The sequence below is a fragment of the Cervus canadensis genome, chromosome Y (assembly GCF_019320065.1).
Source record: "Cervus canadensis isolate Bull #8, Minnesota chromosome Y, ASM1932006v1, whole genome shotgun sequence".
NCBI lineage: Eukaryota > Metazoa > Chordata > Mammalia > Artiodactyla > Cervidae > Cervus > Cervus canadensis.
In genome coordinates, this window is record NC_057420.1 from 7,501,172 (window position 1) to 7,526,459 (window position 25,288).

General features: G+C 36.9%; 1 protein-coding gene across 2 annotated transcripts in view; it reads right to left on the reverse strand.

Annotated features, from left to right (window-relative positions):
* Positions 1-24,920, reverse strand: part of LOC122436476 (eukaryotic translation initiation factor 2 subunit 3, Y-linked-like) — a 42,514-nt gene extending 17,594 nt beyond the window's left edge. The window contains exons 1-10 of one of the 2 annotated variants that reach the window (XM_043460270.1): positions 24,775-24,920; positions 24,073-24,136; positions 22,627-22,754; positions 22,414-22,535; positions 15,464-15,558; positions 13,711-13,869; positions 12,677-12,811; positions 10,961-11,055; positions 10,565-10,709; positions 8,378-8,547 (exon numbers count right to left, since the gene is read on the reverse strand). In XM_043460270.1, the coding sequence (XP_043316205.1) occupies positions 8,378-8,547; positions 10,565-10,709; positions 10,961-11,055; positions 12,677-12,811; positions 13,711-13,869; positions 15,464-15,558; positions 22,414-22,535; positions 22,627-22,754; positions 24,073-24,136; positions 24,775-24,846 (1,185 nt within the window). In that variant the 5' untranslated portion in view covers positions 24,847-24,920. The remainder of the gene's footprint in view (positions 1-8,377; positions 8,548-10,564; positions 10,710-10,960; positions 11,056-12,676; positions 12,812-13,710; positions 13,870-15,463; positions 15,559-22,413; positions 22,536-22,626; positions 22,755-24,072; positions 24,137-24,774) is intronic. The other variant, XM_043460269.1, reaches the window with a different exon arrangement.
* Between the last annotated feature and the right edge of the window lie 368 nt (positions 24,921-25,288).

A 25,288-nucleotide genomic window follows, 5' to 3' on the forward strand; every position in this document is an offset into this window, starting at 1 on the left:
AAAGAATTCAGAACAATGATAGTAAAGGTACTCCAAAATCTTGAAAACAAAATGGAGTTACAGACAGACTATAGACTCATATTAAGAAGATGCAAGAAATGTTTAACAAGGACCTAGAAGAAATAAAGAATAGTCAATCAGTAATGAACAATAAAAAAAAACAATTAAAACACCCTGGAGGGAACCAACAGTAGAGTAACTGAGGCAAAAGTAAGGATGACTGAGCTAGACGATACAATGGTGGAAATAAATGAAGCAGAGCAGAAAAAAGAAAATAACAAATGAGGACAACCTTAGAGACCTCTGAGACAATGTCAAACTCCCCAACATTAGAATCATAGGGTCCCAGAAGAAGAAGACAAAAGGAAAGGGCATGAGAAAGTATTCGAAAAGATAATAGAAAACTTTCCTAAAATTGGGAAGGAAACAAACAACCAAGTCCAAAGAGCCCAGAGAGTCCCATACAAGATAAAATCCTAGGCAAAACATACCAAGACATATATTAATCAAACTAACAAAAATTAAACATAAAGAGCAAATATTAAAAGCAGCAAGGGAAAAGCAACAAAAAAACATACTAGTGGATCCCCATAAGGATAACATCTGATCTTTCAACAGAAACTCTGCAGGTTAGAGGGAACGACAGTATATACTTAAAGAGATGAAAGGGCAACACCACAACCAAAATTACTCTACCCAGCAAGAATCTCTCTCAGATTCAAAGGGGAAATCAAAAGCTTTATAGACAAGCAAAAGCTGAGAGAATTCAGCACCACCAAATTAATCGTTCAGCACATGCTAAAGGATCTTGTCTAGACAAAATTTTTTAAGTTTCTAAAAAAGAACCCCAAACAATAAAGTAAATGCTAATGGGAACATATTTCTCAATAACTACTTGAATGTAAGTGAATAAAACACTCCAATCAAAAGACAAAGACTGGCCAAATGGATATAAAAACAAAACCCCTATATACGCTGTCTACAAGGGACCCATTTCAAACTTAGGTACAAACCTAGGTACCCATTTCAAACCAAATGTACCTAGGTACATTTCAAGCCACAGGCCAAAAGTCAGAGGATGGAAAAAGATATTTCATGAAATGGAGTTTAAAAAAAAGCAGGAATAGCAACACTCAGATAAAGCTTAAAATAAAGGCTGTTATAAAACACAAAGGAGAACACTACATAATGACCAAGAGATCAACCAGAAGAAGATAAAACAATTATATATGCACCCAACATAAAGAGTACCTCAATACATAAGGTAAATACCAACAGCTATTTAAGAGGAAACTGACAGTAATGCAATAACAGTGGGGGACTTTAAACCACACTCACACCAAGGGACAGAATATCTGACCTAAAAATCAACAAGGAAACAAATTTTAAATAATACATTGGACCCATGAGAAATAATATCCACCAAGGATTTCACCCAAAAACAATGTATTTCACTTTCTTCTCCAGTGCACATGGATCATTCTCCAGATCACATTCTCGGCCACAAAATAAGGCTTGGTAAATCTGCTATTTCAAGCATCTTTTCAGATCACAATGCTTAAGATTAGATATCAATCACAGGGGGAAAAAAATCTGTAAAACACACACAAATGGAGACAAAACACCACACTCCAAAAGATCATGGAAGAAATCAGAAAGGAAATCAAAATATGCACAGAAACAAATGATGAAAATACAAAAATCAAAAATATAGGATTCAGGGAAAGCAGTGCTAAGAGGCAAATTCAGAGCAAAACAAGCCTACCTCAAGAAACGAAAAAAAAAAAAAAAATGAAAGAAACAACATAACTTTACATGTTGTTTCTTTCTTTTTTTTTTTTTTGTTGGACTAGAAAAAAAGAAGAAGAAAAAACACCAAAGTTAGTACAAGGGGAAAAAAACATAAATACCAGAGAAGAAATAAATGATAAAAGAAATGAAAGAGACTACAGCAAAGATCAGTAAACTAAAAGCTAGTTCTTTGAGAACATAAAACAGACAAACCGTTAATCAGTTTTACCAAGAAAAAAAGGAAGAAGATTCAAATCCATAAAATTAAAAAGAAAAAAATCCAGAAATTAAAATGAACAACAGAGAAATACAACCTATCATCAGAGACTACTATGAGCAACTATATGCCAACAAAATGTACAACCTGAAGTAAGACAAATACTTAGAAAGTTTAACCTTTCAAAATTGGAGAAGAAATAGAATATATGAACACTATAATCACAAGCATAGAAATTACAATTGTAATAAAAATCTTCCAATAATCAAAAGCCCAGGACTAGATGGCTACCAAAAATTAAGAAAGAGTTAACACCTATCCTACTGAAACTCTTCCTGAAAACTGCAAGGGAACAAAACCTCCCAAACTCATTCAATAAGGCCACCCTCACCCTGACACCAAAACCAGACAAAGATGCCACAAAAAAAGAAGACTACAGGACAATATAACTGATAAACGTAGATGCAAAAATCCTCAATAAAATTCTAGCAAACAAAACCCAAAAACATATTAGAAAGATCAAATATCATGTCAACTGGGTGTGCTTCCAGGGATGCCAAAGATTCTTCAATATTTGCAATTCAATGTAATAACATATTAACAAATTGAGATAAAACAGTGTGATTATTTTAATAGAAGCAGAGGTACCCTCTGACAAAATTCCACACTTTTTTATGATGAAAACTCTCCAGAAAGTAGGCGTAGAGGAACATATCTCAACATAATAAAAGCCATGGAGGACAAACCCAAAGGAAACACTACCATCAGTGGTGCAACACTGAAAGCATTCATTCTAAAATCAGGGACTAGACAAGGGCGCCCCCTCTCATTACCTCTGTTCTACACAGTTTTGGAAATTCTAGTCACAGCAATCAGAGAAGAAAAAGAAATAGCAGAAATCACAGGAATCCAGGTTGGAAAAGAAGCTAAACTCTTATTGTTTGCAGATGACATAATCCTCCACATAGAAAACCCTAAAGCTGTCACCAGAAAACTACTAGAGCTAATCAATGAATACAGTAAAGTAGCTGCTGCTAAGTCGCTTCAGTCGTGTCCGACTCTGTGCGACCCCATAGATGGCAGCCCACCAGGCTCCCCCGTCCCTGGGATTCTCCAAGCAAGAACACTGGAGTGGATTGCCATTTCCTTCTCTAATGAATGAAACTGAAAAGTGAAAGTGAAGTTGCTCAGTGGCGTCCAACTCTTAGGGATCCCATGGACTGCAGCCCACCAGGCTCCTCCATTCATGGAATTTTCCAGGCAAGAATATGGGAGTGGGTTGCCATTGCCTCCTCTACATAAAGTAGCAGGATATAAAATTAACATACAGAAATTACCTTGCATCCTTATATGCTAACAATGAAAAATCAGAAAGAGAAATTAAGGAAACAACCCCATTCAACATTGCAACAAAAGGAATAAAATGCTTAGGAATAAATTTACCTAAAGAAACTGAAGATCTATATAGAGGAGACTATAAAACACAGATGAAAGAAATCAAAGATGACAGAAACAGATGGAGAAATACACCATGTTCTTGGATTGCAATAATCAGTACAGTGAAAATGAGTATACTCCCCAAGCATTTTATTCCTTTTGTTACAATGTTGAATGGGGTTGTTTCCTTAATTTCTCTTTCTGGTTTTTCTTTTTTTTTTTTCCTTTCTCATTTTTCATTGTTAGCATATTCCATGCATGCCCTATCAAACTACCAATGGTATATTTCAGAGAACTGGAACAAATAATTTCACAATTTATGGAAATACAAAAGACTCCAAATAGCAAAGCAATCTTGAGAAGGAGAAATCAACCTTCCTAACTACAGACTATACTACAAAGCTACAGTCATCAACACAGTCTGGTACTGACACAAAGACAAAAATATAGATCAACAGAACAAAACAGAATGTCCAGAAATAAGTCTATGCACCTATGGACACTGTCTTTTTGACAAATGAGGCAAAAATATACAATGCAGAAAAGATAGTCTCTTCAACAAGTGGTGCTGGGAAAACTGTCAACTACATATAAAAGAATGAAATTAGAACAACATTTTCTAACACCATACACAAAAATAAAGTCAAAGTGGCTCAAATACCTAAATATAAGATCAGAAACTTTAAAACTTCAAGGGGAAAAATAAAGACATAACACTCTTCATCGTAAGTCACCACATGCTTTCTATGACCCACCTCCTGGTGGACAGAAAAACAAAAATAAACTAATTGCACCTGATTAAAAGCTTCTGCACAATGAAAGAAACTATAAGCAAGGTATAAAGACAGCCTTCTGAATGGCAGAAAACAACAGCAAATGAAACAACTGACAAAGAATTAATACCCAAAATATACAAGCAGCTTATGCAGCTCATTACCAGAAATATAAACAACTCAATAAAAAAGTGGGCAAAAGACCCATATAGACATTTCTCCAAAGAAGATACACAGATGATTAAAAAATTTTTGGAAAAGATACTCAACTTCACTCATTATTAGAGAAATGCATGTCAAAACCACAATGAGGTATCATCTCACACTAGTCAGAATAGCTGTCATCAAAAAGTCTACAAATAACAAATGCTGGAGAGGGTGTGGAGAAAAGGGAACCCTCTTACATTGTTCATACGAACGCAAACTGGTACAGCCACTATGGATAGCAGTGTGGAGATTCTTGAAAATCTGGGAACAGAACTGCCATATGATCCAGCAATCCCATTGCTGGTTACATTCCAAGGAAAGCAGAACTGAAAGAGACACATGTACCCCAACGTTCACTGAAGCACTGTTTACAATAGCTAGGACATGGAATTAACTGAGCTGTCCATCAGCAGATGAATAAGGAAGTTGTACACATACACAAAGGAATATTACCCAGTTATATAAAGGTACCCATTTAAATTAGTTTTAATGAGATGGATGAACCTGAAGGCTATTATTCAGAGTGAAGTTAAATCAGAAAGAAAAAGTCATATATTGTTTATTAACCTAAATACATGGAATTTAGAAATATAGTACTGACCATCTTATATGCAGGGCACCAAAGGAACACAGGTATAAACAACAGACTTTGGGACTCTATGGGAGAAGGTGAGAATGGGATTTGACATGATAGCATTGAAGCATGTATATTATTATATGTAAAACAGATGATCAGTGCAAGTTCGAGGCAGCAAGCAGTGCACACAAAGCTGATGCTCTGGGACAACCCCGAAGGACAAGCTGGGGAGGGAGGAGGGAGGGCAGTTCAGGATGAAGAGAACATATATACCTGTGACTGATTCACACTGATGTAGGGCAAAAATCATCACACACATACACAAACGAAAATGTGGACAAAGTATAGAATTAAGGTCTTAATGATCCAGATAACCACAACAGTATGGTCACTCACCTAGAGCCAGATATCCTTGAGTGTGAAGACAAGTGGGCCTTAGGAAAAACTACCATGACCAAAGTTAGTGGGGGTGATAGAATTCCAACTGAGCTAATGCAAATCCTAAATGATGATGCTGTTAAAGTGCTGCACTCAATACACCTGCAAATTTGGAAAATTCAGCGGTACCCTAGGACCGGGAAACATAATGTTCATTCTCACCCCAGAGTCAGGCATTTCCAAAGTATGTACCAATTCCAGTACAACTGAGCTCATTTCACAAACTAGAAAAGTAATGCATAAAATCCCTCAAGCTAGGTTTCAGAAGTATGTGAACTGAGAACTTCCAAATGTACAATCTGGATTTAGAAAAGGGATAGGAACCAGAGATCAAATTGCCAACATCCACTGGGTCATAGAAAAGGCAAAGGAATTTCAGAAAATCATCTGCTTCACTGAGTAACCTATGGCCCTTACCTATGTGGATCACAGCAAACTGGAAAATTTTCAAGAGGGCAATACCTGCCTCCTGCAAGACCTGTATGCAGGTCAAGAAGCAACAGAACCAATCATGGAACAACAACTGGTTCCAAATTGGGAAAGAAGTAAGTCTAGGCTGTATACTGACACCCTGCTTATTTACAAAATGCAGGGCTGGATGAATCACAACCTGGAATCAAGACTGCTGGCAGAAATATCAACAACCTCAGATATGCAGATGATACCACTCTAATGGCAGAAAGTGAAGCCAACTAAAGTCTCTTGATGTGGATCAAAGAGAAGAGTAAAAAAGCTAGCTTGAAACTCAATGTTCAACACACTAAGATCCTGACATCCAGTCCCATTGCTGCTGCTGCTAAGTCACTTCAGTCGTGCCCAACTCTGTGCGACCCCATAGACAGCAGCCCGCCAGACTCCCCCGTCCCTGGGATTCTCCAAGCAAGAACACTGGAATGGGTTGCCATTTCCTTCTCCAATGCTTGAAAGTAAAAAGTGTAATCGCTCAGTCATGTCCGACTCTGAGTGACCCCATGGACAGCAGCCTACCAGGCTCCTCCATCCATGGGATTTTCCAGGCAAGAGTACTGGAGTGGGGTGCCATTGCCTTCTCCGCCAATCCCATTACTTCACAACAAATAGGAAGGGAAAAAATGGAAACAATGATAGATTTTCTTTTCTTGTTATCACTGTAGATGGTGACTGAAGCCAGAAAATTAAAAGACAGTCAATCCTAGAAGAAAAGCTACAAAAAACCTAGAGAGCATTATTAAAAAGCAGAGATATCAGTTCGTTAATAAATGCCCATACAGTCAAAGCTACAGTTTTTCTAGAGTTGAACATAAAGAAAACCGAGTGTCAAAAAATTGATGCTTTCAAACTGTGGTATTGCAGAAAACCCTTGAGAGTCCCTTAAACTGCAAGATCAAACCAGTCAATACTAAAGGAAACCAACCTGAATATTCATTGGAAGAAGATACTGAAGCTGAAGCTCCAGTACTTTGGACACCTGATGAAAAGAGCCAAGTCACTGAAAAAGGCCAGATACTAGTGAAGATTTAAGGCAGGAGAAGAAGGGGACAGAGTAGAAGGTTACATGGCATGACCAACTCAACTGACCTGAGTTAGAGCAACCCAAGAGTGTGAAGGACAGGGAATCCTGGTTTGCTGCAGTCCTTGGGGTCACAAAGAGTTGGACATGACTTACCAACTGAACAACATACGGCCTACTGATGCTTCTACCGTCAAAATTCACACCAACGCTTTTTTTATATATAATTTTATTTATTTGTGGCAGTGCTGGGTCTTTGCTGATGTGCAGGCTTTTTGTAGTTGCAGCCAGCAGGGATTACTCTCTAGTTTTGGTGTGTGGGCTTCTCCTTGCGTTAGCTTCTCCTGCTATAGAGTAGAGTCTAGGTGGGCAGTCTTCAGCAGTTGTGGCATGTAGGCAGAGCAGTTGTGGCGAGACTACCTGCTCCCAGAGCTTATAGTACCTTCCCAGATCAGGGATCGAACCTGTTGTCCCTTGCACTGGCAGGCAGATTCTTTACCACTGAGCCATCAGGGAAACCCCTACACTGTTGTTTTTAAGGCCTTCATGTTTCATTTAGTCAGACTGTAAGAAATAGAAATACTAAAACGAACTCTAAAAAGGACTTTATGATCATATACAGAATTTTAAACACTGTACAGGAAGACTATATCCAATCTAAGGTTGCATACTTCAAAGCAAAGTATAGGAACAGCTCCCTGTGCTATACAGCAGCTTCCCCCTAGCTATTATTTTAAGCACTCAAACAACAAATACTAAAGCCTAAAGAAAAGCTAGAGAATAGAATCTAACAGTGATAACATGATACAAAGACTTAACTACTATTAAAAACCCCCCAAAAATTAAAAAAAACCCAGTGTTAAAAACCTAACAGAGTACTCTATATCACTCTTCTGCTGCTTGTTTCTCTGAGCTTATTGTATCTTAAGATCTTTTAATGTCAAAATATGTATTACATATCATTCCTTTTAAAATGTCATTTTCCTGTAGTTTAAAATGACAACTCTAAAGTGAAACTGCTTGAACACTGAACACTTAAATATGTGACAAATTTATACTCTCTCAGAAAGTTTAACTACTTATTTCTCTGTATCTCTGCCAACAAAGTCTGACTCTTCTTTTATAAAAAGTCACATGTTTTCTGCCTGGAAAATTCCACGGACAGAAGAGCCTTGTAGGATGCAGTCCACGGGGTCACAAAGAGTCAGACATGCCTGAGCACGCACACTAGAAATATTAAGTATTTATAATATGGGCACAAACACTTTTTTCCATTAAATAACAAAACAAAATTCTGGCTTGGTTTATGGCTGGTTGGTACACAGAAACTTCCAAATTATTCACTTCCCAATACTTTTTGTGTAATTATACTGTCACTGTAATGAATGAACAAAATTGGTTTCAACAGCATGCTTTGTCTGTGCTTCTTAATTACAAAAAGCACTTACCTTTGCTGCTTTCTTGTCTCCTTCTGTGCGTACACCAAGAAGTCGTCTAAGTAGAAAATAGGAAATTTCCAATTCTGTGAAAATCTCTGGTAAAGCTCCAACTGCACCAAGCACCTGCCCCACCATTCTGTCAGCCCGGCACAAAGTGGGGTCAATTTTTGTTCCAACTCCTAAGATATAAAAAAATACACATTCCAATTTGCTATCTCTTAAAACATTTGCAAAGGTAAAGTTAGTCATACCAGTACAACTTCAATCTACACATTCTAACCCAATTAACTCACAACATGTAACAATACATAATCAAAATCCCATATATTTCTAATTAAAATCCCTGCTTTATCTATAAATACAAGGACAATGGAAAAAAAAGGGTTGGTAGAAATTAAAGAATTTTTTAAAAGTTCGATTTAAACTATAAAGGTAAATAAACTTCATGTAATAAGATATTCTGTCTTAATTAAGTCTGAGAATTACAAAGTTTATGATGATTATTGCTTAGCCACTCAATTGTGTCTGATTCTCTCTGATTCCATGGACTATGTATAGCCACTAGTATCTTCTGTTCATGGGATTTCCCAGGTAAGAATACTAGACTGGGTTGTCATTTCCTTTACCAAGGGATGTTCCTGACCCAGGGATCAAACCCATGTCTCCTGCATTGGCAGGCAGATTCTTTATCACTGAACTACCAGGTCTATTACTTTGCAGAAATATAATACATAATTGTTAATGCTGGTTGGCAGGTATATAGGGTTCTCATTATACTATTCTGTTTGTACACCGATGCAATAAAGTTACAAGAAAATCTTATCCTCTGTCGTCCCCTTTTCTTTCTTCAATCCTTCCCAGCACCAGGGTCTTTTCTAATGAGTCAGCTCTTTGTGTGAGGTGGCCAAAGTACTGGAGTTTCAGCTTGAACATTAGTCCTTCCAATGAACACCCAGGACTGATCTCCTTTAGGATGGAATGCTTGGATCTCCTTGCAGTCCAGGGGACTCTCAGGAGTCTTCTGCAACACCACAGTTCAAAAGCATCAATTCTTTGGCACTCAGCTTTCTTTATAGTCCAACTATCACATCCATACATGACCAATGGAATAACCATAGCCTTGACTATACCAACCTTTGTTGGCAAGTGCTATCTCTGCTTTTTAAAGTGCTGTCTAGTTCGGTCATACCTTTTCTTCCAAGGAGCAAGTGTCTTTTAATTTCATGGCTGCAGTCAGCATCTGCAGTGATTTTGGAGCCCAAGAAAAAAAAGTGTCACCGTTTCCAGTGCTTCCCCACCTATTTGCCAAGAAGTGATTGGACCAGATGCCGTGAATAGTGTGAATCTGACCAGTTTAAGTAAGGGTGTATTACATTTAATATTAAATCATTAAACTTTGTTATTTAACTTATCATATTCAATAAACTGAATAAATTGGGCTTCGCTGGTAGCTCACTGGTAAACAATCCTGCAATGTAGGAGACCTGGATTCGACTCCTGGGTTGGGAAGATCCCCTCGAGGAGGGCATTACAACCCGCTCTAGTATTCTTGCCTGGAGAATCCCCATGGACAAAGGAGCCTGGGGGACTACAGTCCATGGAGTCACAAACATTCGTACACAACTGAGTGACCAAGCATAGCACATTCAATAAATTAAAGTATTTTGTGTTTTTTCTTTACTACAGTGTAACTGATTTAATGCTGTGTTGATTCCTGTTGTACAATGTGAATCAGCTTTACCTATACATAAGTTTCTCCCTCTTGAGTTGCCCTTCCCCCTCACCACTCCACCCCTCTAGGTCATCACAGAGCACCAAGCTGAGCACCCTGTGCTCTAGAGCAGTTTCCTATAGCAATTAAAATGTATTCTTTACATATAAAACCCCTGCCCCCACAAAGAGAGTACAACTTAAGGAATTTTAGTTTCCTAATGAGGGATTAATCAAGGCCTACAGCAGAGAAATTCCTGAGTGCTAACCACTGGACTACCAAAAAATTCCCTACAATTTCTTTTTAACAAACATGAAATTGTTCTATACTACAGTGAACAATTCAATTATGTGTATACCTGTGCATCCCACTCCTTCATATTCACTTAAAATACCTAATTAGAGATACAGACTCAGTGTATTTCACACAAAAGTGACATGAACAGATGCTATCAGAAGCCTACAGATGTTAAGTGAAATCCTTACCAATAAGACCACCTGGAGCAGCATACTGAAGATCATTGTGTTCCGCAAAAAGTGATACAATTTTGGAAAAGATTGGTTTACACATGAGTTTTCCTTCACTATCTTTGGAAACAATACCAGGTCTGACTTCTATTTCCTGGCTCACCTGAAACATTGAGTTACAAAAATATGTGGGACAAGATAATTACCTTTACATGTTAAGAGTCCTAGCTAGTACATCTCTAAACGCAACCACCATTCAGTTACTACCCAGCTTATAACACATGCATGATTTAAAGACATATTAAAAATATTAAACAGTAAACAAAACAATGTGTTTTAAAGTTAATTTTGAAATTTTGTTTTTACCATCTTTAAAATTTGTTCTAGTTAAGAAAAGTTCAAAATCAAGTTCACCTTTAACACTCCTTTTAAAATACTACCACCAGCCACACCACCTTTAAGATCATTAACTTCACAGCCAGGTTTGTTGACATCAAAGGACCTAATAACTGGGAAGAGGAAAAGGAAAAAAGGAAATAACCCAGAAAGTTCATCCTGTTAATTAAATCAGATGCTTATTCATGTTAACTTTGTTGAGTGTGTGTCTGTTCAGAAGTACCTAAGATGTACACCTCAAGAGTTGAGTTTGTGGGCAAATATCATTATTCCAAATTGTATTATGGTCTTAACTATTGGAATAGTGAAAATAAGTCAATCAGTTAAGTGACGTGTTGAAGCTCTATTTGTACTATGGAATTAAACAACTATTACAAAAGGAAAGACGAATAAATACTTTACACAGATAAAATTAAGTGAAGGGTTGATTATTCTAGGCTAAATAAAGTTTGGCGTCCTTCCCTGCAATTCATGCTACAGCCCTAACCTTTCAACCCAGTACCTCAGAATCTGATTGTATTTGAAGACAAGGCCTTCAAAGGGGTAATTCAGGTAAAATTAGGTCACTGAGTGGGCTCTAACCCAGTCTGACTCATGTCCTTATAAAAACAGGCGATCTGGACGAAGAGGTAGCAAGGATGCACACATAGAGAGGAAAAATTGTGTGACAAAAGGCACCATCTGGCCATCTGCAAGTCAAAGAGGAGAGGCCTCTGTAGGAAGAAAATCTAGAAGGACCTTAATGTCACATTTCTGGCCCATGTATATGTCAGAAGTAAATCTATTATGTGATGCTTTATTATGGCAGCCCTACCAAACTATTACAGTGATCCTCACAAACAATTAAAAAAGAAGTAGCTATGAAATTCATTTCCAGAGTATAATCCTACAGTCATTAAACAACTATATATGCACCTAGGTTTATATAATGATGCGAACAAAAAGACATTTGGAAATACGCATGTTATCAGTGCTATGAGGCTGAATTGTTCTCTCATATACCTTTATATTAGAACTTATGTGACAAAAACCTATTTTTAAAACTACAAAATAATTCTAGGACTATATAACTTACAAAAAGTGGCACTTATCAAACAGCGTGCTTCATAATCACTCAAAAGAACACTCTCCATAAAACATACAGCATGCCCAGAGGAATGTACAGAAAGGTTCAAGTTGTCTGTGAACTAGTTTACAAAAAACACAACCTTAATGTAATCATTAGTACTGGTACTATAAAATTAAGGCAAAAAGAACACGAAAATCTTCATTAACAGTACGCTAAAATAATTTGTACAGAGGTTCTATTTACCTGCTCCTGTTTAAAACACTATCTCTATATAAAAGAACACTATCATTACTCTAACACTATATTATTCTAATCCAGATTACCAAATAAAAATTAATGTTTCTATTTCATTCATGATGCTGTTCTTCAATCTAGCATTGCAACACAATCTTAGAATCGATCTCTCTAATACATAAAACTTTAAAATTCACTCCATTGACTTATATGTGTATATATACAAATACATATATATGACATATTTATATGTGTGTGTGGGTGTATATATATATATGTTGCCTGTGGTATACATAAACTTATTCCCTATGTTAAAATTCAAAAATGCACACAAACATTCTAATTTATCATTACCTCTGTGCCCTTAAAAGTAAATCAACAATGCAGAAAAACGCAGTCAACAGTTAAAGGCTAACAGCTTAAGTCCTTACCAATAAGTCGGGGTTCTGAAGTAAAGTCTCTTAGAGGTACTGGAATTTTCTTAACAATATACTCACAAACAACTTCAATATTATATTTTAGTTGAGCAGAAATTGGAATAATAGGAGCTCCTTCTGCTACTGTACCTATATGGCAAAATTCAGAAAGATCAAAATTCATCCATTTTTCAAAATTTGCTCCACAAGTTACTAAAGATAACTAAAAACAGATATCCAGACATCATAAACAGATGTCAGCAAAATATGAAAACCTACCATCTTGTTAGAAAAGCATAATATTTTGTTTTTCTAATTAAATGCCAAAGAAGAAGTCAACAGAATGGACCAAATACAGAATTTACAGGTGTAACTTTTATAACATAATCTGGCTAATAAAGGTAGACCATCTAACAGGTAAAAGAGTCAAATGTAAAAAATAATATTCATTATGTCTTGCCCCAAATAGAAACAATATGTTTTAAAGAAAAGAACATTATAGATTAAAGAAATGATTTGTCACTTGCAGTACTACAAAGAGATTCTTAAAAAGAGAGTGTGAATAATCAGAAAACAGACTAACATATATATATCATTTTACTATCACTGGGAAAGAATTTAAAAAACAATGCATTGGCACTTACTCTGAAAATACATATGCTAAGATTAGAATTATATAGACAATACTAGCATGATTTCAATGCAAGGATGGCATACAAATATCAGCTCTTACACATTTTCACTACTATGATGATGAAGTTGACCAACAGTCATTTTTAAATAAAATAAAAGTAATGTGCTGCCATTTGGAAGAAACCCAACTGGTAATATTCATAGACTATTACCTTTTTCCTATCTAACATGCAAGTCAAACTCTAACAACAAACTCAAATAAATTTCACTGTTTCTATAAACTGGCTAAAAGGCATTTAGTAGTATAGAGAAACAGGGATTAGAAACTATAGATTCATTTTTGATGATTAAATGTTTATCTTAAAACTTAATTCATACAATATTATTAAAAATTATTAAATATTACAGTGCCTTACCTTGTACAAACGCAAGGATCTGTTCATACTGTTCTTTGGCCTGACTTTCTTTTACCAGATCAATTTTATTTTGCAAAATCAAAATATGCTTCAGTTTCATAATTTCTATGGCAGCCAGGTGTTCAGAAGTCTGAGGCTGAGGACAGGATTCATTACCAGCTAAGGAGATTATGAACAATTAAAACACAAAAAAGATGTGTGATCAGAGTTAGTTCACAAGTTTAAACCTGACATTTGACTGCCCTGGATCCCCTCATCTTTTAACTCCTATTCCTGACCTTACACACAATACTTGAAATCAACTAATTTGATTTCCTTCATGCTATACTTAGGTATTACATATACCCTTCTAGTTCTATGTAGTCTGCAGCATACTCTGGCCTAGTGCAGCTCCAGAACAGTTAAAAGTAGCAGAGTTGCAAAATGCAGTCTATGAACTGTAATCAACCAACCATAAATGTAGACAACCACAGAGATGTTCAATGATGCCCATATCTGGCATTCACACCCTTGAGAAATCCTTCCCTTTAAATGTGGGACAGACCTAAAGAAGAGAATATGGCAAAAGGAATGGAACAATACTTCTCAGCTTACAAAGACAGTGATTTCAAACCTGCAGGCTGTTTGTTTCCTCTCAACACAGCTATCCAGTCACAAGGACAGATGGGAAGGTTATGTTGGATCACGTGAGGAGAAATGAAGGCCTAACAATTTATTAATAAAAGTATCTTTTGTCTAGTATCCTAATGATCATTTCCCTTTAATTGTGATATTTAGTTGCTTTGTCCCATACTTATTCTGCAGGCTTGTTGAAAAGCACAGTCTTATGTAAATGGAGTTCTCATTTCCACAGTCTTCCACCATAAATCACATGGCTGCTCTTTCTGGCATGGCCACCCTCTTTAAGGGTATCAGGTGTAGCAATCTTACTCTTAACATTAGGTGTAGTCAACTCCTGCCCTGAATAAGGACACTTCTGTCAGAAATGACACAGCTTACAGTCAAGAAGCCCAAATGCAAGGACTAAACCTTTTTGGAAGCTAAATGCATTTTATATAAGACTGTCTTTGCTGGCTTCTGCCTTTCGTACCCTTCCTCTCATTGAACTTAATTTTGCACCTTTCCCTATAAGAAACTGTAATTTTAATTCAAAAACTCATCTTTCACTGAGATTTTTTAAAACTCTAATAAGTTATCAAACTTAAGGATGATTTAGAGAACTCTCTGAATTTGTACCGTGGGTATCAGAAACAAAAGTGATCTTCTGTGGCGACAATGCCCTTTAACTTTACATTTGATCCTTAAAATTCACCTTAAGAGCTCACAAAAGCAAGCACAACTCCAGTTCTGAGAACATTCACACAGCACTTGACTTCAGTATTTCACATGATTGTGCATGTTTACAAAGTCCATTACGTCAATACTGCACTGAATAGCTCAGACAAGCCATTTATAAAATACCTTCTCCCTGCCCCCAACATACTACTATTTTAAAAACTCTAAAAAGACAGTAAGAAAAATGCATTGTCTTAAAAAAAACTTTTCCCCACACTATTCTTAGAATTCTCACAAGATAACAGCCCCAGTACAACTTGGCTTACTATTTCATGATAGCTGGTAAGCACTCATCTATACTAATTTAGATAATCTACCTATTCTCAATTATGGGCATGAGAGACTCTACCTCCCCTTTAAATATTCCGTGCTGAATGGACGCCACACTTATTTGTGAAACCAATTCTATGTTACTTACCTATTAACAGAAGAGCTGCATCCATCACTGCTGCACCATTCAGCATAGTAGCCATCAAAATATCATGGCCAGGACAGTCAACAAAGGAAACATGTCTAATAATCAAGAATTAATAACCAGCTTTAATATCAACTAGTACTTAAACATCCATAGACTTCTAATAGCTATATTATTTTGAAAGAAATTAATCCTGCTACAGAGTGGCTATATACCACGATGCTTCCAAAAAGTTTGAAATGACACTACTATCTTTGAAATTAAAATGACTGAAGACCTATTACACAACAGATAAAATTAGCTATATGCAGATATAATTTAACCAAAGGTTAGGGTCCAATCAGCCTGAGCTATGTCCCAAGGTGAAAAAGACAGACATTATAGAATGCATAATAATGGGAATTATAAACTAACAACAATAATAAACTAGGAATATTCTGGATTTAAAGTCAAACCATGAATTATAGGAAATGTGCTTATTTGCCTGCAAATATGATCTCCATACCTTTAGACTATTGTCTTCTGTAGCTCTAATGGTAAAGAACCTGCCTACAATGCAGAAGACCTGGGTTTGATCCCTGGGTTGGGAAAACCCCCTGAAGAAGGAAATGACAACTCACTTCATTTTCTTGCCTAGAGAATTCCATGAAAAGACAATGGGGTCACAGAGTTGGACATGACTGAGCAACTAACACATTCTACTTTGATCAACTGTTTTCAACTGCTGAGCTGAGATTATTTCTAGTCACTTCTGGACATGTTGTCTGCAAACATTATCTCTGGGTCAGTAAAAGCCTTCTGACCCTTGCAATAGATCTTTTGCAGAGCAATTACTTTTAATTCTAATGTACTACAACTTACCAATTTTTTTCCCCATGGAATGCAACATGCCATATCTTAAAAGATCAGAGTAAATCCCAAGTTCTAAACTTTTTTTGCCTACATTTTCTCTTAACGGTTTCTTATAGTTTTATCCTATCCATTTAATACTCCAATGTGGCTGTATTTCAGGTATGTACTCAAAATAGATGAGCTCACACTAATGTTCAAAGACAATATACTTTTTGAATGCAAGGTATTACATTTAAAACTAGGCTTAATTTTTTATTTTTTTTTTTTCTTTGCCTTTAAACAGATGCTCTATCACCTGTTTGTTGAATACCCTACTCTGTTCTGCACAAGTCCTTCCACACGTTAGCCAAAACTCAGCTGGGACATATTGGAAGGGGTCTAATTCTCCATTTCCTAACTTTGCTGGGGTTTTGATAAAAGCTGCATTAAACCTGTGTATTGGTTGAGCTTTCAATCCATGCACAGATTATATTTAGATTTTCCTCAACTTCTTTCAAAGCTGTGTAATTTTCACAGATTTTAGCTTATATGCTCGTAAGAGGTATTTCCCCTTACTTTTCCTTTTGTGTAATGTCTTTCTGGTTCTGCTAAATGGTAAAGTTTTCCTCATAGAATGATGAGGTATTTCTTCTAAAGCAATGGTGTTTTGTTTTTTGTTGTTTTTTTTTTTCTTTTTTTGGTTTTTTTTTTTTAGGAAAAGGTTTTTATTTTTTTTTATTTTTTATCTTTTGTTATTAGTTGGAGGCTAATTACTTCACAACATTTCAGTGGGTTTTGTCATACATTGATAAGAATCAGCCACAGAGTTACACGTATTCCCCATCCCGATCCTCCCTCCCACCTCCCTCTCCACCCGATTCCTCTGGGTCTTCCCAGTGCACCAGGCCCAAGCACTTGGTGTTTTATATCTAAAATATTTCATCTTTTGGAGACTTTAGTGGTTTAAATTTGGGTGGGTATGTAAGTGTTCATTGCTAGTACACTGAATATACAGTGAGCTACTGTGTCATGACCTTGTATCCTTAAACCCTACTTATGATCTGTATGCCTGATATTATCTTTTCTTAAAACAGTATATATACAAACAAAAAAACTTTGCTGGTATTTTGACAGTATTAGCATAAGCCCATACAGCAATTTGAGCAATTTGATTAGGTTTATATTAATTACAGAAAATCAATCAACAAATAACCTCTGCCAGCAGAAAGCACCAGACCTAAATGGGTTCACTGGGTATATTCTACCAAACATTTAAGAGCAATATTATACTGATTCCCTGCTGGATCTTCAAGGAGATAGCAGCAAATGAAATACTTCCTCATTTTATGAGGCACACATGACTCTATACTTAAACCAAACAAAGGCACTGCAAGGAAGGAAAACTACAGGAAAATTTCTCATGAACATACATACAAAAATCTTCAACACAATATTAGCAAATCTAATCCAACAATATCCCCATGTGAGATTTAACTAAGGTATACAAGGCTGATTCAATACCTGACAATCCATTAATGGCTTCCATCACATTAGGTTAAAGGAAAATCACATAATCGTATCAAGAAATGCATAAAAAGCATAAATACACTTGAAAACCCTTACCAAACTAGGAACAGATGGTAATCTCAAAGTAATAAAAAGTATCTACAAAAACCCTACAGCTAATGTCATACTTGATGGTTAGGAAATTCAATGCTCTTTACTAAGAAAAGGATAAAGCAAAAATGTCCCTTTTTCGCCATGCTTTTGAACACAATAATGGAGTCCCAGCTTATATAACAAAAATATGAAAATGAAATAAAAGATATACAGATTAGAAATGCAGATATAAAATTGTCTTTGTAGCTAACACGACTGCCTATGCAGAAGAACTGCTAAAGGCCAACAAAAAAACTCCCAAAACCAATGAGTGATTAATATAAGTCTGTAGGTTCACAGATAACTTAAACAAGTCAATCACTTTCCTAAATGGCTGCAATGAACAAGTGGAATGTGAAATTAAAAACATAAACCATTTGTATTTTCACCCCTAAAAAGAAAAATGCTTAGGTATAAATCTAAGAAATATGTGTAAGATCTGCATGAGGAAGACTAAAAAGTTCTGATGAATGAAGCCAAAAAATTAGACAGAGATTCCATGCAATGAATAGGAAAACTCAATACCATCACGATGTTAGTTCTTCTCAGACTAAAGATATGAAGCAAGCTGAATGAAAATCCCAGCAAGTCATTTTATGAATATCAACAAACTGATGCTAAAGCTTATATGCAATGTGCTTCCCTGGTGACTCAGTAGTAAAGAATTATCCTGCAAATTCAGAAGACGTGGGCTTGATCTCTGGCCCAGAAAGATAGTACATGCCACAGGGCAACTAAGCATGGGCACCACAACTACTAAGACTATGCTCCAGAGTCTGGGAACCACAACTACACAAACCACAACTGAAGTCTGTGCTCCACAAAAGTCACCGCATTAAGAAGCCTAAGCACTAAAACAAACAGCAGCCCCTGCTAACCACAAGTAAAGAAAAGCCCATGTTGCAACAAAGACCCAACACAAACAAAAATTTAGAAAATAAAAGTTTATATGCAGAGGTGAGTCTCAGAAAAGCCAACAGTACTCAATGACAGTAACAGTATCAGAGGACATAAGCCCACTTCAAGACTTAGTATAAAGATATAGGAATCAAGACATTGTAGTATTTGAAAAACAGACAAATTTTAACAGAACAGAACAAAAACCCAAGAAATAAACTTGTACTGAGTTAACTGATCTCTCAAAGATATGTTAGGGCAAAGACAGTCTTTTTAACAAACAGTGCTTTAAGAACTGACATCCATATGTTACAAAAAGTAATACATCCAGGCAGAGATCTTGTACTTGGTACAAAAATTAGCTCAAAAAACTATCATAAAACTGTCAAACTCCTAGAAGAAAACACTGTAGAATACATGGATGACCTTGAATGCAATCACTTTTCAGGCACAATACCAAAACCACAGAAGAACTGATACACTGGCCTTCCTCAAAATTAGAAATTTCTGAGAATCTGCTGGGAGTCCAATGATCAGCAGGACTCAGCAGACTGCACAGGTTCAATCCTTGATTGGGGAACTAAAATCCTACAAGGTGCAAGGCAAGGACAGCTCCCCCCACCCCCCACCCCCCACCAAAAAAGAAGCGAAAAAAAATTTTTTTAACTTACAAATTTTTGCTCTGTAAAGATATTATCAAGAGAATAAAAAAAGACAAGCCAAGTAGCAGAAGATATTTTCAAAAGACATATCTGAAAATATACTACCTAAAGTGTACAGATAACTCTTAAAAATCAAAATATAGAACTTGGTTAAAGAAAACAGGTCCAAGACACCCCACAAAGATTTACTGATGGAAAATAATCACAATTATTTAATCCCACGTCACATAACAGGAAAATGCTAACTAAGGCAAAAAAAACTTTATTAGAATAGCTAAAATTCTAAACACCGACATCACCAAATACTACAAGAATATGGAAAAATATGAACTCTCATTTATTACTAGTGGGAATGCAAAATGGTAGAGCCATTTTTAAAAAGCTTGGTGTTTTCTCACAAAAGCAAACATCCTTTTGCCATTTGGTCCAGCAAATACACTTATTTATTTACTCAAATCAATTGAAAATTTATTTATGTCTATATACACAAAAAAAGTATATATTTATAACAGCTTTCTTTATAACCACCAAAACTTAAAAAAGCATTCAATATATCCTATCCTAAGGAAATATATACATATGCTGAGATACACCCAGAAAACAAATTCTTCAATGGCATTAAGCAAGTTACCAATTATAAAGTGATACAAAACATTAAATGCATATCATTAAGTAAAAGAGGTCAATAGAAAAAGGGTAAAATATCAACTATTTACTATACTAGAAAAGGCAAAACTAGATAAAGAAATCTGGAGAAGGGAAAGGTTACCCACTCCAGTATTCTGGCCTGGAAAATTCCACAGACTGTATTGTCCATGGCGTCATGAAGAGTCAAACAGGACTGAGCGACTTTCACATCACAGAGAAACCAATTCAGTAGTTGCCAGGGGTTACAGAGGAGGGAAACATGAACATGCAGGATACAGAGGATTTTACGGCAACAAAACCACTCTGTAGCACAGTATGAGTACGAACACAGAGTAAAAGGACAAACACGTCATTAAAAATTTCTGCAAATTGGTAAAACTGTTAAAACATTTTTAAAGTTAAAAACTGTTAAAACGTAAAAGAAGAGTGAACACGAATGTAAATATTGGCTAAAGCTGGGTCAAAACACATTCATCAACTGTTAAAAATATAATACCACTCTTGTAGGGAATGCTGAAAATGAGGGGGGCTCTGCTTGCAGGCTGAGGTATAAGAGAAATCTGTACCTTCTACTCAGTACTCATCTGAAGCTTTAGATATAAAGCTTCTCTAAAAATATTAAGTCTACCAAAAAAAAAAAAACCTGAAACAATGAATTACTAGTAAGCTCTAAAGCCTTGACGGATCTCAGAAATACTGTAATGAGTGGAGAAGTCTATTTCAAAGGCAATATCCTGTTCTGGTGGGCTGCTGTCCATAAGGTCGCATACAGTTGGACACGACTCAAGCGACTTAGCATGCACGCATGAATTGGAGAAGGAAATGGCAACCCATTCCAGTGTTCTTGCCTGAAGAATCCCAGGGACAGAAGAGCCTGGTGGGCTGCCGTCTATGGGGTCGCACAGAGTCGGACACGACTAAAGCGACTTAGCAGCAGCAGGCACAGCAGATACTATGTTCAACATACACAATGTTTCTGAAATTTAAAAAGTCAGCTAGATAATAGACTAGTATTTGCCAGGGATTAACAACAGTGGGGGATAATGGACTAATCTTTGTTGTGACATAATGTTTCTGTTATCCAGAAAGTAGTGACATTTACAGGAACAGACGTATCATAAAATACAGTACCTGTATATGTGTACACCAGCAGAGAGTGCTTTGTTTTGGTATTACACTGAAGTTTGAAGTAGTACTATGCTTACTGAAGAAGGAAATGGCGACCCACTCCAGTATTCTTGCCTGGAGAATCCCTCGGACAGAGGGGCCTGGCCCACTACAGTCCCTGGGGTTGCAAAGAGTCAGACATAACTGAGTGACTAACAATTTAAGACTACTGGGGCAAAATCAGTTAAGGCTGTATGGGTCTTCTATGTTATCTTGCCAGCTTTCGCTTACTCTGCAATTATTTCAAAGTTAAAAATGAAAACATGGAGCAGAGTGGCTGGAAAATCAAATATTATGATTTGCAATTATTAATAATTTTAGGTATAAAATGCTTACAATAAAAAATTTTAAACCATGTATTTAAAACATAGGTTTTTAAAATAAGTTTAGCTTCTAAAACTTTTATCATAGAAGCTTAACAGACTTCTGATGTTTTCAGAGTATAACTGTAACCATATAATGTGAAATAAACTATTGAAACAAGCAATAATATACATTAAACAAACCACAACTGCATTATCAAAATGGAAATTTTCACTCAAAAAAGAAATTTACTAAAGGATCTCCACTGTCTTGGAAGACTGAGTGAACCTGCCAGCCTAACGCCAAGAACTCAGCACTTGAAAACGAAAATTACTATACTTTTAGAACTATTACCATTCTCAAAAATTGAATATTAATATCCTTATGATGTAAAATTTCTTTGGATACTCCTAATACCTACATATGTTAGATGACATGTCAGTGTTCTGAGGAATCAAGATACACAACACTCCAAAAATGAATACAGACAGGCAAAATTAAGACAAAGACATAACAATATTGGAAGACTGGACAGAAGGACCCCACTGAATATAATGATTCCATGCTTGTATTCCTTTAGAGAACCCAAAAAAATACATTTTAGCTTATATTTAAGCAGAATCCTTAAAAACGTTATCAGCAACAAGTGTAAGCTTTAAATTTTATTATAAAATGTTTTGGCAAAAATGCACCTGCATCAAGCTTAGATCTGAATCATTAACTTCTCAATTAAATAGTTCAATAAGCACAAAGGAAAAAATGTGTATTTAACATAAAAATGATCACCTGACTAGTCTGAAGTTTCCTTTGGTCCCTGGAATGTCTGTAGGAAACTCATCAGGTGTACTACTCCCACAAGATCTGTAACATTCTGGCCGAAGACAACTTGCATCATCAAGTTTGTAAATCTAAAAATTTCAATGAAAATAAATTTAAATTCTCATTTGCATATTTGAAACCCAAGTAAAATTGTTCCTCCTTCCACAACATACTATGTACCTTGGCATTAGCATACCCAAGCTTGATTGTAATATTTCTCTCTAGCTCATTTTTGAATCTGACAGTGTGAACTCCAGAAATAGCTTTTACCACGGTAGATTTTCCATGAGCAACGTGACCAATCGTACCTACAAAGGCCAAAAAAACACTTGATTTATATCCATACTATTATACCAAGTATTTCAGTAAAGTCAGAAAAACAAAAGGCATAATTCACTATAAATATTTCAAACTATAACCAAGAGATTTCATTTACACCCTCCATATACTCCTTCCAGCACAATTTTTTTTCTGAAACATGACAACATAACTCTCCATGTACCTGAACATTTTATTTAAAAATCATACTTAGTGATTATTCAACTTGTTATCAATCTAAAAAAGGAGTTCACTTGACATAAACATTCATCTAAAAACACAAAATTTTGTATATTAATAAAGTTTCCAGTACTTTGATTGAGGTAAGCATGCACGAAGTGAAGTGAAGTTGCTCAGTGGCATCCAACTCTTTTCAACCCCATAGGCTATACAGTTTATGGAATTCTCCAGGCCAGAATACTGGAGTTGGCAGCCTTTCCCTTCTCCTGGGGATCTTCCCAACCCTGAGATCAAACCCAGGTCTTATGCATTGCAGGTGGATTCTTTACCACTTGAGCCACAGGGAAGCCTAAATATGCATGAATCCATGCAAACTAGGAAAAAACTCCAATTTGATTACAGTAAACAAGTACATGGTAAGAGTGGGCATCCTAAGTGGCTCAGCAATAAAGAATCTGCCTGCAATCCAAGAGATGGGGGGTCCAATTCCTGGTGTAGGAAGATTCTCTGGAGAAGGGAATGGCAACCCCCTCCAGCATTCTTGCCCACAGAATCGCAAGACAGAGGAGCTTGGCAAGCAACAAGTCCACGGCATCACAAGAGTCCACACAACTTAGCAACTAAAACAGCAGCAGCAAGAGCAGTATAATGTCTTACGATTTTTCACCACTCTAAGGTATAAGTGTTATTAGGTTTTACCGCTAATAAAATAGACGCTAAAACATCTACATTCGATCAACTTCTCCCAAAATACGTGTCAATTAAGAAAAGAAGTAAAACACAATATATTCTGAAAGATTAGATACTAAATAAGACTTCTCAATTCCTGTTGAGAAATCTGTTCTTAAAATTTTCTCTACAAAAGGAATTTTCATCTCTTCTTTAGCATTCTGCTATACATGCATACACCATACTGTCTCTTCATACACCTATGTCTTTCCCTGGATCCACGTGAAAAGTACTGTTTCCCAAGGAATCGAGTAGGTACTTTGCTCATAATGGCTAAAATGTACCCATTATATATCTGAGTCTTCCTACACCTTAGATAATCAAACAAGAGTTTAAATGTCATCGGAGAGCAATCAACCCTCAAGAAGGACAGCACTGTACACAACAAAGTATTCTTACCTATATTAATGGTGGCTTGTCTGCTGATAACTTCATGCGAGAGTGGTGTCAACCTGGTAACATCCTGCAATTAAACATTTTAGCTTAAACTACCTCACGAAAGACAAACCATAATTTATATCTCGTTTTGTATCTACAGTTTGCCATTATCTATTCAGCGCTCCACTGTTTACCAAATGTACTTTTCTTGCAAAGGCAGTCTTGATTCCCAGTCAGAACACGGATGCCTGGCGTGCTGCAGTCCATGGGATCGCACAGTCAGACACGACTGAGCGACTCAACAACAAAAGCAAGTGCTAAAGCCCTTTACATTTACAAGAAGAGGATATATTTCCACTAACTCTAGAATATCTGGAAGACCAGGGCCTCAAATTTCAAGAGAATTAACACTAACGACAGTGTAAAAACTCCTTCCAGAATTAAAAGCATTAACAGTCTTTTCCCGGATCTTCAGAGAAGACCTTAATGGCACTTAACATCTTGACTTTCCTGTCCAAATCTTCGCGTTTCGAAGCTCCATGAACTCACACCGCAAGGCTCAACTCGCAAACCTGGATGAACGCTGCAAATAACGCCTGGGTCCAGGTTTCCGGCGTAACTCAGGCTGTCGGCAACCCGGTACTGCCGTGATTCAACGCTTCCCAAAGGTCAGGTCACACCCACTCCTGAGCTCATTCCAATCCGTCTAGAAGAAAACCTTACCAATGTGGAAAGATCCTGGCGAGAAAGATGCGGCTGACCCAGGGTCACACCCGACTCCTCTCCCCCCGCCATCTTGCCGAGCCAGCAACGAAACCTTCCGCGTAGCTTCCAGTTCGTTCGCAGGCCCCCTTGTGCCGGGCGGGGCTGCGGAGGGAGAGCGACTAGGTCTCGAGCCAGGGAGATGAGAATGGTTGGTGTACCGGAGAGGTCACCCTGTGGCCTTACTTCACCTGGCTTTACATATTACCTGCAGAAAGACTGAAGATAAAAAGCGAGGCAAAGTTTTAGGGACCTAATCATTGGCGACCTAATGGACATTTGTGCAGGCAATGCTAAGGACAGCCCCATAGAAGGACGCTTGCTAGAAGAATGACAACGCCCCCCGCCCCTCCCCGCCCCCCACCCCCCCACACCCCCCCACCCCCCCCCACACCCCCCCACCCCCCGCCGGGATGGTTAGACAGTAGCTGTTTCCGTTTTCCTAGGTGATGGTTTGGAAGGGTTTCCAGGGACC